Raw genomic sequence first — 13,989 nt, forward strand, 5'->3', positions numbered from 1 at the left:
GGCCGAGCTAAAGGGATTACAACGTCGTCCTTGTTTTGCCGCCAGGCCTGAAAAGCCGCGATTAGCCGGCAAAGTTGCGGAGGGAGCGCCTCCAGTTTAGCTTTTCTCAGGTTCTCGTCTTGCTTTCTCGGTTCCCGTGCGGGTCTCGTGCACCATTGTTACGTTCTGGCACAGGTTGAGACGAGTTCTGTCGCAGGTCTCGTGGCCGAGCTTATGTGCAGTCTCGCTTTTGAGTCCCGTTGCCGTTGAACTAGTGTTTTTATTGATTGATTTATTTTAATTTGTATTTAGTTAAAAGAGACATTGTGTGCTATTTGGTTCTCTAGATGTCGTTGTATTGTATAGAGCAGTGGTTCCCAAAGTAGGCGGTACCGCCCTCCTGGAGGCGGTGGAAAGACCTGGGGGGGCGTTGAGGAAGATGGGTGTGGTAGGGGGGCGTTAGGGGGGGCGGCAGTTCGAAGTTGAAGTCAGAAGTTTGAACGTAGTTGGGAAACCGCAAAGCACTTTTCAAGGTTTTGTAGTGAATGATGGAGTTTTGGCCAACCACAATTGTTACTGTTCGAGTTTTAAAAGCGCCGACCAATCGGAGGCAAGTTTGAATAATTACGCAAGCCAATAAACGCGATTCAAGTTTGCAAGCACCACACTATGCCCCACCGTGTGAGCTCATTGAGGGTCATGACAGACTCCGTAAACATAGTCCCAAAGTCAACAAACGAGAAGGAAACGAAGCTTGCACCGAAAAAGGGCTGTACATAGCTTGTTTGGACCTATTTTGGTTTTGACAAAGCGGACGTGGAACAGAAGAAAAATGCCATTTGTACCAGCACCTTAAAAATTATCACGGCATTTAAAAAGGATTACAAGTAAAAGACTAAGACGGTCCATCTACAAGTGGACAGAAAGGTAAACAAACCTTCATGAAAACGGCATTTGCGACCTTCACACTGTACGAAAAAAGTTTGCAAAGGCACAAAGAAATACCAATGCTGTGACTAGCTAAAAAGTTTAACAGTGTCCAACCCCAAAACTGCATCATCGATTAGAGGTAACACTTTTTATTGATGCAAGTTATTAAGCTTATGTTATAATAAGAGCAATAAATAGTTGTAGCAGTAGTGTTAATAAGTTAGCAGGAATGGTGGGTTTGAATTGATACTTGAATACATTTCTTACTAGGAATACACTGGGGAGCAAAGGGGGGCACCATTGGTGTGGAGCAACCAAAATGAGTGCTGAAATGCACAAGAGGGAATACAGACTACTGTGACTAATAGTGACCAAACTGCAACATTTTTCTTCAAAGGGACAGTAGCAAGATAGCGACATTATTTCAGGCAACTTGGTCAACAACAAAAAAAACGTGTTTTGATCTGCGCTGGTTTTCTTCCTTTGAAGGTCCTGGAAAAATGGAAAAATTGTCCTGAAAGTGCTTTAAAAGTGCTTGAATTTGGCCATGAAAAGGTGTTTGTACCCTGTCTATTTTACATTTTTATGTTTTATTCTGCAATTTTTTTATTCATATTTATATATTTCAGTGTTTCCTCATTTAGGGGAGTGGGCACACTGGTAGGGTATGGTACAATAGCTGAAAATCCTAAGGCCATCTATTGCCATCTATATCAAAGTGGGTAAACCCCTTCTCAGGTCCCTTTCCTCACATGGTTAGTCTGTGCCTTGCCATAATTATATTTTATTTCCATTACTATTTCTTTTGTTTTTATTATATTTTAACCAGTGTGTGTGTAGGTGTATTAGATGTTGAAAGGGGACCAAAGAGGGGATTTTAATGTCTTATTGTACCCTGAATGTTTTTATACAGCACTTTGAATGGCAATTTATAGCCCTACAAATACGTATGATTTGAAATTTGATTTTGAAAACCTATCTTGAATTCGAAAAAAACAAGAGTTAGATGCACGTATGAAGCTGCTGGGGTTGGGTAGCTCCAACAAGCTTAAGAAACACTGAAATAGACGTAGGCTGCTGCGAGTTAACTCCAGCTTTAAATCAAGTCGTCTCGTTGGAGACATATCAGCGGTGGAGGAGATAAAAGCTGTCAGGAGGGAGGTGAGTCCACTCGCCTGCTTGCGTTTTCTTTTTTGTGAGCCTTGAAAATGCTGTGTGTAGGGTTTGTACGGTTGCTTGAAATCCTTGAAAATGATTGAATTCTGATTTTGTGTTTGCATGGTTTGAAAAGGGTTTGAGTTTTAGATGAAGTGCTTGTAAGTTCTTGAGATTGTTGCCATGTTCAAATTAAGGTTTTAAACTTATCTTATGGTTCTTAAAAAGCATTGGGTCTAAAGTTACAAAGTAACAAAGTACGTTTAGGCTCTTTATTTGGGTATTAAAGTGAATTAAGGGTCTAAATAGGTATTGTTACAGCTAGAGTTCGGTGTAGGTTTATAGGTACAAACTAGTTTGTGCTCCATATTAGGGTTCTAAACTAAAAGTAGGGTTTGCAGCTAGGGTTACAATTTGAAATGGGGTTTGGGCTAGGGTTAGAGCAATGGTTATGTTTAGGGCTAGGGTTAGACGCTAGGTTTTGGGATGTAAATTAGTGTTTTAAACCGATTTTAGAGTTCCGAAATAAGGTTGAGGGTTGAGTTAAGGCTTGTAACTAAAGTTTTCTTCTTTTGGTGCTACCAAAAAATTAGGAAATTGACTTTAAGGTCTTTAAAAATTGCTTGAAACTGCCCATAATAAGGTGTCAAACCCAGTGTGTAAATCTCTGGGATGGGAAGGGAAAAACTCTGTTGTTGCATTTGGACAGAGAGGCCAGCACTCTTTGCTTTTGTGGGTCTCTCCCCAATTTCATCCCAATCTGTAAAAATTCAGCAAAGAAGGAATTATTGTTGCTCCGCTGAGGCCCGCTCACAGACCCGGCGCCGGATAAGCCAGAAAAAAAGGGCCTCCCTTGATTTATTGAGTGCTAATTAGCCATCATGAAAGTCAATTCAGAGGCGCTTCCGCACAATCTTTGGCCTTTTTTGTTACTTACTCCGGTTTCCTCCCACGTTCCAAAAACATGCATTTCAGGTGAATTGGCCGGTCCAAATTGTCCCTAGGTGTGAATGAGCGAATGAGTTGTCTGTCCCTGTGTGCCCTGCGATTGGCTGGCAACCAGTTCAGGGTGTCCCCTGCCCACTGCCCGGAGATGGCTGGGATGGGCTCCAGCCCCCCCCCGCGACCCTAATGAGGATAAGCGGTACGGCTGATGAGATGAGATGAGACAATCTTTTATGAAATTGAGATGACCATTCGGGTTCATTCATTTTTTAAATATTCAATCTTTATTTATTGTATTTCCCTCATTTAAAGGAATATTGTGTATTATTTGTTAGTCTAAAATGTCATTCATTAAAAAAAAAAAAAAACAAGAGTTTGCCATAACATGAGAGTCACTTAGAGCTGAAATGATTGGCGGCCAACTTGCTGCAATGGGTACCCCCACGAAAACAAATATGTCTTTTTTTCCTTATTATTATTTTTGCATTTTTCCCTTCTTTTTTTCTTTCTTTTTTCTCAATTTTCTTTTCTTTCCTTTTTTAAAATCTGTTTTCTTTCTTTCTTGCTTTAATTATTTTTAACTTTTTAATTTTCTTTTATGCCCTGCGATTGGCTGGCAACCAGTTCAGGGTGTCCCCTGCCCCCTGCCCGGAGATGGCTGGGATGGGCTCCAGCCCCCCCGCGACCCTAATGAGGATAAGCGGTACGGCTAATGAGATGAGAGATTTTCTTTTATTTTTGTTTTTCGTTATTATTTTTGTCCTTTTTCCTCTTTCCTTTTTTCCTTATTTTATTTATTATCTTCTACTTTTCCTTTTTCTTTTTCTCCTTTTTCATTGTTTTCATGTTTTCCCTTGATTCTCCTTTTCTCATTTCTTTTTCTCCCTTTTACTAATTTAACTTTTTTCTTTCTTTTTCACCGTTTTGGTTTTTTACATTTTTGCTCTTTTTTTTTTATAAAAATGAGAAGAAAAATTGTGCGTTTCTGCTCAACTTTAGTCCCGGTAGTTTGAATTCTTTCTTTTGTTTTTTAGCACCGGTTTTCACATGCACAACACAATGCAGCGCCATCTAGGGGCCAAATAATATACTCTATCCTTTTAAGATTGAACTATTTCTAACCCAAAAAAAGGCTGGGCAAAAAAAAAAGAAGAAATAATTATAGTTTGCTCACTTTCAGTCTCGGTAGCTGTGATCTACCCTTCTTGTGCTTTTCCAGCACGCGTTTTAGTTGCGCCACACAATACCGTGCCATCTCGTAGTCGAATAATACACACTGTCCCTTTAAGAAAACACTTCAGATTTGATTAAAAACCGATCAAGTGTTGAATGGTACACATTTTCAGACATTTTTTTCGACGTCCGATTGGAGGGCGTGATGTGCGAGGGCAAAGGTTGCGGGCCCCCAGCACCCCCGATGTCGAGTTCAAGTTTCCAAATCTTCTCTCCCAAAGGTAATGGCAATGAGCAAGACAGGGCGGATTTAGGGCCCCCAAAAGCCCCTCAGGCGTACCTTCTTCTGATCTCCCCTCAGCCTTTGGCCGAGGATTACGAGAGATCTCCGAGTGCACTCGTAGTTGTGCGCCCTCCTTGCACTCGTTTCCTTTCAAATAATTTCCTTGATGTCATTTTCAGCGAGTTGCTTTGTACTTTTCACATTCTTGTTAAAGAGACATTGTTTATTACTTAGCACCTCCTAGTGGTGAATGCAACTCCATTGAATACAGTTTGGTTTCAGCCTGGCATTCTTTAATAAGTCTTTAATAAATTAATAAACAGTCTTTAATAAATTCACCCACCGTGAAACGTTAGCAATGCTTGGGGATCAGCGTCGCGACCTCGAAGCTCGCCTTTGTAGCATTTTCACTTGACTCGCATGCTCTCGTGAAAAAGCGCTGCTGTGGTGTTATAACAGCTTCCGGTTGCTTCACCTTTTCAGAGCGTTCGTTTCTACGCAGGTAGCTGATGGCAGGAACACGGAAGTGGCACTTCCGTGTCAAGCGAGGATAGTCGTGGGTGGCAGGAAAGCTGGTCGGTAGCCGGGACAGGGGAGCAAGGGCGGTAATCGAGTCCAGAAAAAAGGTCGGCAACAAGTATCAGGCAGGAAACAGGGAAAAACAGGTCGATGGCCGGGACGGAAGAGCAGGGCAGAAACGGGTCCAGAAACGGGTCCAGAAACAGGTTGGCAACAGGTAACAGGCAGAAGAAAAACAGAGCAGGAGATTGTCGGAGGGTACGGTGCTTGCCTACCAAAAGCGTAGGTTCGCAGGACGGTCTGACAGCTACCTCTTGGGAGCCGGGGGTTTGAAAAGAGTCTATTAACCAATCAGCGCTCAGGGCTGTTGGCGCCAACAGGGCATTCCCAGGTGCACCGAATCAGCAATCATGACAAACTTCTACTTGTCCTGGAAGCGGCGGCCCTCACAGTCAACTTTCCTTTTTTCCTTTACAGTTGCCATGTTGAAAATGGGGTGGGCTAAAATCATCACAGAAAGCCAAGGTGGGCAAAGGGCTTCTGCCATCATCTGATAAAATGTTGAGCTGTTTTTTTGGTACAAATTTATTTTAAACTACGGTCAACATTACTGGCGGGCAACATATTTTTAATTGTATTTGAGGCTGTAGGACAATAAAAATTTGATCATGGGCCGTAACTGGCCTCCGGGCCGGACTTTGGACATGCTTGATTTATTGACATTGTTAACTCTGAACGCAATATCAAAATTGTGAACTCAATTTGTGTCTTTCAAAGTGTGATTCATCATAAGATACACCATTTTTATTGCGTATATGTAAATCTTTCAGTTTTTTCCATTCTTTGAAATTGTGTCCCTGGTCCCATGAATATAAATACTATAGAGTCATACCTAAGACTTATAACATTGGTAAAATGGCGGCGCCCTCTGTTGGCTGCGGCTGCATCGGCTCGCTACAACAGGTCAGGTGTATCGACATTTCGTTCTGTGTACATTGTTACAAAGAATGACAATACAAAGGAAATTATTATTATTATTATTATTATAATGAGATACAATCTAATGCCTTTTCATACCTCAGCTACTGCATATCACTGGTGGTGTAATGGTTAGGATTTGATGCTCTCACTGTCCTGACCCTGGTTCAATTACAGTTGCATCCGATGTTTTGCGATTGTGGTCGGTGATATTTTTCGACTGATCAATCATTAGACAATTACGGTAATATACCATCGTAAAACCTCAATATAACGTGCCCCCAAACTTTGAGGTTTTTTTCTGTAAACAAAAAAATAAAATGCATGTTATACACAAATAAATACGTCTCTCTTCTTATTTTGGTGGCCAGTAAAGAAGTAAGCCTGCAATTAGCTGTGGACACTGTTTCTCAGTGTGGAAATGAACAGGCATGCTCAAAATTGCCTTTGATGAAGAGCAGCCAGTCGGCTGACTTGTAATGGTGTCTTAATGACTGGTTGATTAAACAAAACGAAACAAAAAAAAGAGAAAAAAAAATGACATGAGGGTGGTTCATTAGGAGGAAAGGTTTGGACGATGATGAAAAGTAAGGATGAAAACGCCAATGTGGGCTTTTGACAAACCCTTTCCCCCCCTTCCCCCCGGCGACCTTAAATGCTCTCATCTTTGAATATGTTGAAGAGATCTGTTGGGTTCTCTCTGGTGTAAACACTTGAGCGTCCCTGCAGGAAGTCTTGGAGATGGATGACAGGATGGAGAGGCCATTACAAGCCCCCAACTCCTCCTTCAGTGTTTACATTCCCCCAGTGACAGAAACGTAAACGTGTTTTGAAAAAAAAAAATCTCATTAAATCCTTAAAATAAATGAATGAAAAAAAGAATAATTACATCAAGCATTGCCAGGCTAGGTGTTGTCGGGCATTCTCTTTGGGCGAGGTTGTTGGGGCTGTGGTTTGTTGAAAAAGCACCATGGAGCCACTAAATAGTGCCAAAGAGTGTATTTATTGAGGGGTTCCCTGGCACAAAACCTAGCTAAAAAACACTCACAGAAGCCTAAAGTACAACTGTGTAAATTTCATATGAGTTTAGATTTTAATCGATTAGATACGTTGAAAAACAAAGAAAATATGTCAAATAAATACATGAAACAATTAAAGATAACTACACATGAATAAACAAAACAAAAACTAAAAATACCATGCTAAAAAATTAAAAAAATAAAAGTTATAAAAAATAAAATAATAAGAAAAAATAATTTGAATTTCTAAAGCAATTCAAATACATTGATTAGACATCTCATCATCTCATCAGCTGCACCGCTTATCCTCAGTAGGGTCGCGGGGGTGCTGGAGCCCGTCCCAGCAATCATCGGGCATTGGGCAGGGGACACCCTGAACTGGTTGCCAGCCAGTCGCAGGGCACACGGGGACAGACAACTCACTCGCTCAGTCACACCTAGGGACAATTTGGACCGGCCGATTCACCTGAAATGCATGTCTTTGGAATGTGGGAGGAAACCGGAGTGCCCGGAGTAAACCCACGCAAGCACGGGGAGAACATACAAACTCCGCACAGTAAGGCCGGGACCCGGATTTGAACCCACGCAGGAGGTTCCCACGACCTCAGAACTGTGCCGCGCTAACCACTGCGCCGCCGTGCTGCCCTTGATTAGACATAAGAATTAAAAAATTTAATTCAAGGAGAGTGAAATTAATAAATTAACAAATAAAACAAGTCAAGCTAAAATTGTGTTAAATGAATACACAAAAAAACAATAAAATTGAAAAAATGAAACAATTAAACTATAAATACCTCATCTCATCCTCACCTCATTAGCCGTACCGCTTATCCTCATTAGGGTCGCGGGGGGGCTGGAGCCCATCCCAGCCATCTCCGGGCAGTGGGCAGGGGACACCCTGAACTGGTTGCCATCCAATCGCAGGGCACACAGAGACAGACAACTCATTTGCTCATTCACACCTAGGGACAATTTTGGACCGGCCAATTCACCTGAAATGCATGTTTTTGGAACGTGGGAGGAAACCGCAGTGCCCCCACGCAAGCACGGGGAGAACATACAAATTCCGCACAGGAAGTCTGGAGCTGGATTTGAACCCACGACAGGTTCCCATGACATGAACTGTGCCGCACAAGCGCTAACCACTGCGCCGCCGTGCTGCCCTTGATTAGACATAAGAATTAAAAAATTTAATTCAAGGAGAGTGAAATTAATAAATTAACAAATAAAACAAGTCAAGCTAAAATTGTGTTAAATGAATACACAAAAAAAACAATAAAATTGAAAAAATAAAACAATTAAACTATAAATACATAAAATAAAAAAAATAAATTTAATTTAAAAAGTAAAAAAGGGGGAATGAATAAGATAATGAAGTTGAAAATATGTCAAACGAAGACACAAAATAAATAGAAATTTGAAATAAAAAATAAAATAAAATGTAAACAGTAAAAAACAGGGTGTGGACAAATTCAATAATAAATCAATTGTGTCAAATGAACCCACAAAAATATGTAAAATACAAAATAAAACAAAAAGAAATAAAACACAAAGAAAAAGAAAGCACTGCGGTCAAATCCAATTTTCTTTTGTTTTATTTTGTGGCTTCCTGGCGAAATCCAGCAGCGATGAGGTAACCGCGGTCTAAGCGGCCATCTTTGCTCCTCCTTCTTCTCCTGGTCGCTCCACATAAAGCGTGGTTTGTTGCAGAGCTCGTGGCCACCTGCCAGATGTTTCCTCCTACCTCGCTCCCAAATGCTAATTATGTCCGCGCTAATTCCGTTCGTTCAAATAGAAAGAAAGTTGGCAGGAGAACGCTGAAGGCCTGCAGATGTTGACACAAGCGTAGCCTTCAGGGACACGGTTTAAGTCAATGTTGTCAACCTTGAAGTCACGCTTGCGTGTTAACAAAGTCGCGTTCGCGTTTGTGTGTTTTACGACGAAGTGGCAACCTTTCACAACTTTGCACACAAGCCAGACTCCGCCAGTTAGTTTATCGTTCCGATTAACGCAGCACAACGATTTTAAGCGCTTAAAACGTTTCTATTCCACATTGAAAACTTTAGTATAGTACAAAACAGTTTTCTTTAACCTTTCCTAAGCGAAGGCAGATTTTTTTTTGTCTTTGTTAAAAATTTCAAGACACACCGTCCATTAAAAATTATTTCCTGGCTCCAATCTCATGTAATTTAGGGGCGGCAGTAGCTCAGGAGGTAGAGCGCTCGTCTTGGGATCAAGGGATCCCAGTTCGAATCCCGGCTCGTCCGTGTTACATGTCGAAGTGTCCTTGGGTAAGACACTGAACCCCTAATACCCCCAATAAGCAGGTTAGCGCCTTACATGGCTGCAAGGCCGCTATTGGGAAATGTGGAGCACATTGTAAAGCGCTATGGGAAGTCAGTGACTTGAAAAGCGCTATATAAAATGCAGATCATTTCATAATTTCCTTAAACCAAATTATAGTACAGACGTGTCACAAGCCAGGAACGGAGACAGGACCCAATAGCGTTTGTTTTACTCAGTTTTTATTGAGAAGGAGAGCAGTGCTTTTAGCCATTATCCGATGATCATCGGTCACGGGTAGCCGACGGCAAGAACACGGAAGTGGCGCTTTCGTGTCGAGCGAGGGTCGTCGTTGACGGCGAGAAAACTGGTCGATGGCCGGTACGGGGGAGCTAAACAGAAACGGGCCCAGAAAAGACGTCGGAAACAGGTATCAGGCAGGAAACAGGGCAAAACAGGTCGATGGCCGGGACGGAGGAGCAAAAGCAGAAAGGGGTTCAGAAAAAGGTCAGCAACAGGTATCAGGCAGGAGAACAGGGCAGGATAATGGCAGAGAGTACAAATGCTTGTCTAGCTGAGAGCGTAGGTTCGCAGACGGTCTGACGGCTTCCTTTCGGAAGACAGGAGTTTAAAAAGAGCCCAACAGCCAATCTGGTCTCGTGGCTGTTGGCACCAACGGGGCAGCCGCAGGTGCCCCGAATCAGTAATCATGACAAGACGCTGCCCTACTTATAAACGAGATAAGTTCCAAACCATCGTTAATAAGTCGAGTTTGTTCGTAAGTTGCTTCAGTGCAATATTTGGTATGTTTAGGGGTTATTGTATTGTTTTGCACTGAAAAATAAACATTTAATAAGATAAAATGTTCTAAAAATATAAAAAAAAGTTAAATTTAACTTACTTTTGGAAGATGCGCTTCAAGAGGTCCACCTCTGTGGTAAAAAGTGGCAGAAAAAAAGCGTTATGACCATTTTCTCAACCACATCAAGCTTTCTTATTCCACTTTCATTTCAAAAGAAATGACTCGCCTCTTCTTTACACTTTGCACCAAACATATTGAATGGATGCACGAGATATCAAACAATAAAAACGTAAAAGTTCTTAGTGCGCTAGAGATACAGTACACGTTGTTATCATTACACACGAACTAGGAAGTAGAAGCCGGATTTTTTCTTCGGGGTGGATGCTTGGTAACCTGTCACAGTGCCACGCGGCAGAAAGAAGCACTACAGTACTGTCCCCTACTCAGGAAAAGGTGCTCACAATTCAAAATCTAACTTACAGCAATGTCCAGATATTTTTCGATATCCCCCCAAAAATGTTCGTATCACCCGTAAAATGTAAGTCGAATGGTCGTAAGTCGGGGAGCTTCTTATTACTTAAGATTTTTTAACATTTTTGGTCACCCGTAATTTAGGGTTTTATCATTTTTTACCTGTTTTCCAGGTTTCACTATATTTTAATGTTGTTTTTCTGGAAAAAAAATTGAATAAATATCTGTTAGTGGATCAAAAATGTGTTTTTTTACTGGATTTGAGATTTTTCTGACCATAGTTTTATTTTTATAAAAAAACAAATGAGAAAAATCATATGCACTATTTTTACTTGATTTGCTTTGTTTCATTTTTTTCGGCACTCAAATTTTAAATAGCTTTGTCGAACAAAATAAGTTAATAAGTATTTCCCCGTTGTACTTCATGATAGTTAGTATATACTGAACTGGAAAAAGAAAAAAAAATTGTAATCTAACTCCCTATCTACCGGTCGATCTATGTTCCTACCCTCACTTATGGTCATGAACTTTGGGTTATGACCGAAAGAACACAAGTGGCTGAAATGAGTTTCCTTCGCAGGGTGTCTGGGCTCTCCCTTAGACATAAGGTGAGAAGCTCAGTCATCCTCCGCACTGAGAGGAGCAAGTTGAGGTGGCTCGGGCATCTGATAAGGATGCCTCCTGGACGCCTCCCTCGGGAGGTGTTCCGGGAATGCCCCACCGGCAGGAGGCCCCGGAGGCAACTCAGGACACGCTGGAGAGACTATGTCTCTAGGCTGGCCTGGAAACGCCTCGGGATCCCGTCGGATGAGCTTGAGGAAGTGGTTGGGGTTAGTCTGAGCTTCCCTTTTGAGGCTGCTGCCCCCGACCCCGGATAAGTGGAAGACAATAGATGGATGGATGTTTTTGTTTTTTGACTTGTTTTGTTTTACTTTTGTTTTCTCATGTTCGAAATAAAGTTTCAGTCATTCGAATTATACTACTGATAAATTTTGAGTTTTTTTTAGGTAAAATAATAAGAATGACACTTACATACAGTATTAATGGTATTTTTTCCCTTTCTTCTTTTCAGCGGCCCCCCAGTTTTTCCCAGCCTTCCATCCACCGGTGCCCATTGACGACAGGCACGCCCAGGGACGCTACATCTATGAGCCCTCGCCTGTGCCGCCCCTTCATGTGTATGTAAACTTTATTTTCATACTAACAATTCTCTCTTTTTCCTTTGTTCTCCTTATTGATGCCTTCATTGTTGCACTGGTTTAAAATAATTTTGAAATAAGTAAAAAAGAAATACAAAATAAGTTTTAGCAGTGCACGGGCAATAAGATAAGGGTAAATCAGAGTACTAGGTTGGGCCTACTAAAGCTGAGAGTACATTCCATCACTTAAAGCAGAAGTCTCCTACCTTTTTGAAGATGAGACCTACTTTCACTTCCTGTGGTGTTTCTTTGGGCAAGTACAGCCTGACCAAGTCTTTCCCTCTCCAGGGCGTTTTCTGGGTAGGGGATTTGCAGGAGAAGCCTTCTAATCTGACTCTGATACACTACCCTCCTCATCTAGTCGCTGTTGTTTTTGGATGTAAAACGTCATCCTGCTCTTCAGAGATGAGTCGGATCTTAGCATTGACAGGCAACAGCGTGTGATACTTAAGAAAAGCAATTTGTTTCCAAAATAATGAGTATCACACGTCATAAAAATTGTTCGTTTTTAAAACATTGCTAGCCAAGCTCTAACTCTTAAGGGGAAACAATACAGAAGAATCCATTCAAATAGTAATGGAAAACTAACATTTATTTTGGCAGTTTTTTTTAAAAACTCCAAATAACAACATTCACATACAGACTTCGGGAAAGAAAAGTCAAACATTTAAAACTCTTTCACAATGTCTAAACATGTGGCCAAAGTAAAATACAAATTTGCTAAAGTTTTATTGTAAACTGGTTTTCTGCCACTTTAGAGATACCTTGGAAAATGTGTAAAATACAATGTTACGTCTTTTAGATTCTGATCATATTTGGAAAGTCAGGTAAGGCTTCAAACTATTGTCTCACCCATTTCTCAGCTAAGATGCCCATGCTCCACTCATCTGCAGGCATATGTTTGCAAAAGAAAAAAATCTATTTCTGTGTGTTCCAACCCATTGTACTCAATGTTAGTAGCACTTGTAGTGTTTATTTCATTGTGTTATCTTTCAAAAGAGAGAGGTATTGTATTGTTAAAATATAGTAGGATGATTGGACGCGTTCTGTATGATGCGGCAGGGGTAAACCAGTGAAAGCTGTCGGGCCCTGCTGTTGAACAGAAGAGTGGGTTGTGTCACCCTGACCCGAGTGACATGGCCGCTTTCTTGTGTCCCGTTTCATCTGGAGGGACGAAAGCATGACCAACTTGGGTGCCGAGGTTCTTAACTTTTTTTTTTTTTTTTTTTTTTTTTTTTCTGTGTATGTGTTTGTCTTGCTGTCGGTCACCCCTCTTGAGGGATATGACCAGGGTAGATAGATAGATGGGCCTTGAAAGTGCTTTTAAAGTGCTTTAATATGGCAGTGGTAAATGGTAAATGGTCTGCATTTATATAGCATTTCAAGTCAATGAAGACCAACCAAAGCGCTTTACAATGTGCTTCACACTTACCCATTCACACACACACTCACACACACTCACACACCAATAGCGGCCATGCAGCAATGCAGGGCGCCGACCTGCTTATTGGGGGCATTAGGGATTCAGGGTCTTGCCCAAGGACACTTCGACATATAAAACGGAGGAGCCGGGAATCGAACCTGCAATCTCTTGATCCCAGCTAATTCTGAGCTAATGCCGTAAGGCTAATGGCCATGAAAAAGGTGTACGAACCCTGAATAAAATTAGAATAAAAACAAGTGTTTGATTTTGTGGGCAAGGCTCATTGCGCAGTAGTAAATCGTGACCCCCCCTCCCCCGGCTCTTGGGTTTTTCAGAAGGTGTGATTTGCATTCCGGCGCCTCGGCGGAACTTGTCGAACCCGGAGGAAGCAACAAATGGAAAGGAGCAGCCACTTGCTCTGCATTATGTTTCATATTCTTCATCATTACGGCAGCGGCGCTATCTGCCCGCCTGCCGTAATGAATTTTTGATGGGGGCCCGTCGGGGGGGCGGGGGCCCCTGACGGATGCCCCGCGTCGGCGCAAACAAAACGGCAAATCTCATTTTGCGTCCGGCTGGCGCCAGATAACCGAGCGGGTTAGCAAACGCGCCGCTAACGTTCGGGACGTCTGCTTAGCCGTCAGCGTCCGGCGGGAATCCAATTAGGCGCGACAAGTTGTCGGCGCTTATCTGCGATGCGTTCAAGGACTTTTCTGCTTTCCTTGTTCCGAGTCAGGTGCTCGCTAAGCGCTGCGCTTGTCGTGCCGACGGGGAACACAACCGGACACAAACTTTCACGCTGGCTGCAAATTGTGCTACAATACACTTTT

The 13,989-nt window shown here is 42.0% G+C and overlaps 1 protein-coding gene across 1 annotated transcript in view; it reads left to right on the forward strand.

Moving 5' to 3' along the window:
- The window catches only part of gli3 (GLI family zinc finger 3), a 148,443-nt gene that overhangs the window by 65,358 nt on the left and 69,096 nt on the right, over positions 1-13,989 (forward strand). The window contains exon 4 of the mRNA XM_088322278.1: positions 11,610-11,715. Within this exon, the coding sequence (XP_088178404.1) occupies positions 11,610-11,715 (106 nt within the window). The remainder of the gene's footprint in view (positions 1-11,609; positions 11,716-13,989) is intronic.

This window comes from Urocampus carinirostris, chromosome 18 (genome assembly GCF_059441175.1).
Source record: "Urocampus carinirostris isolate Australia breed hairy pipefish chromosome 18, RoL_Ucar_1.0, whole genome shotgun sequence".
In the NCBI taxonomy this organism is placed as follows: domain Eukaryota; kingdom Metazoa; phylum Chordata; class Actinopteri; order Syngnathiformes; family Syngnathidae; genus Urocampus; species Urocampus carinirostris.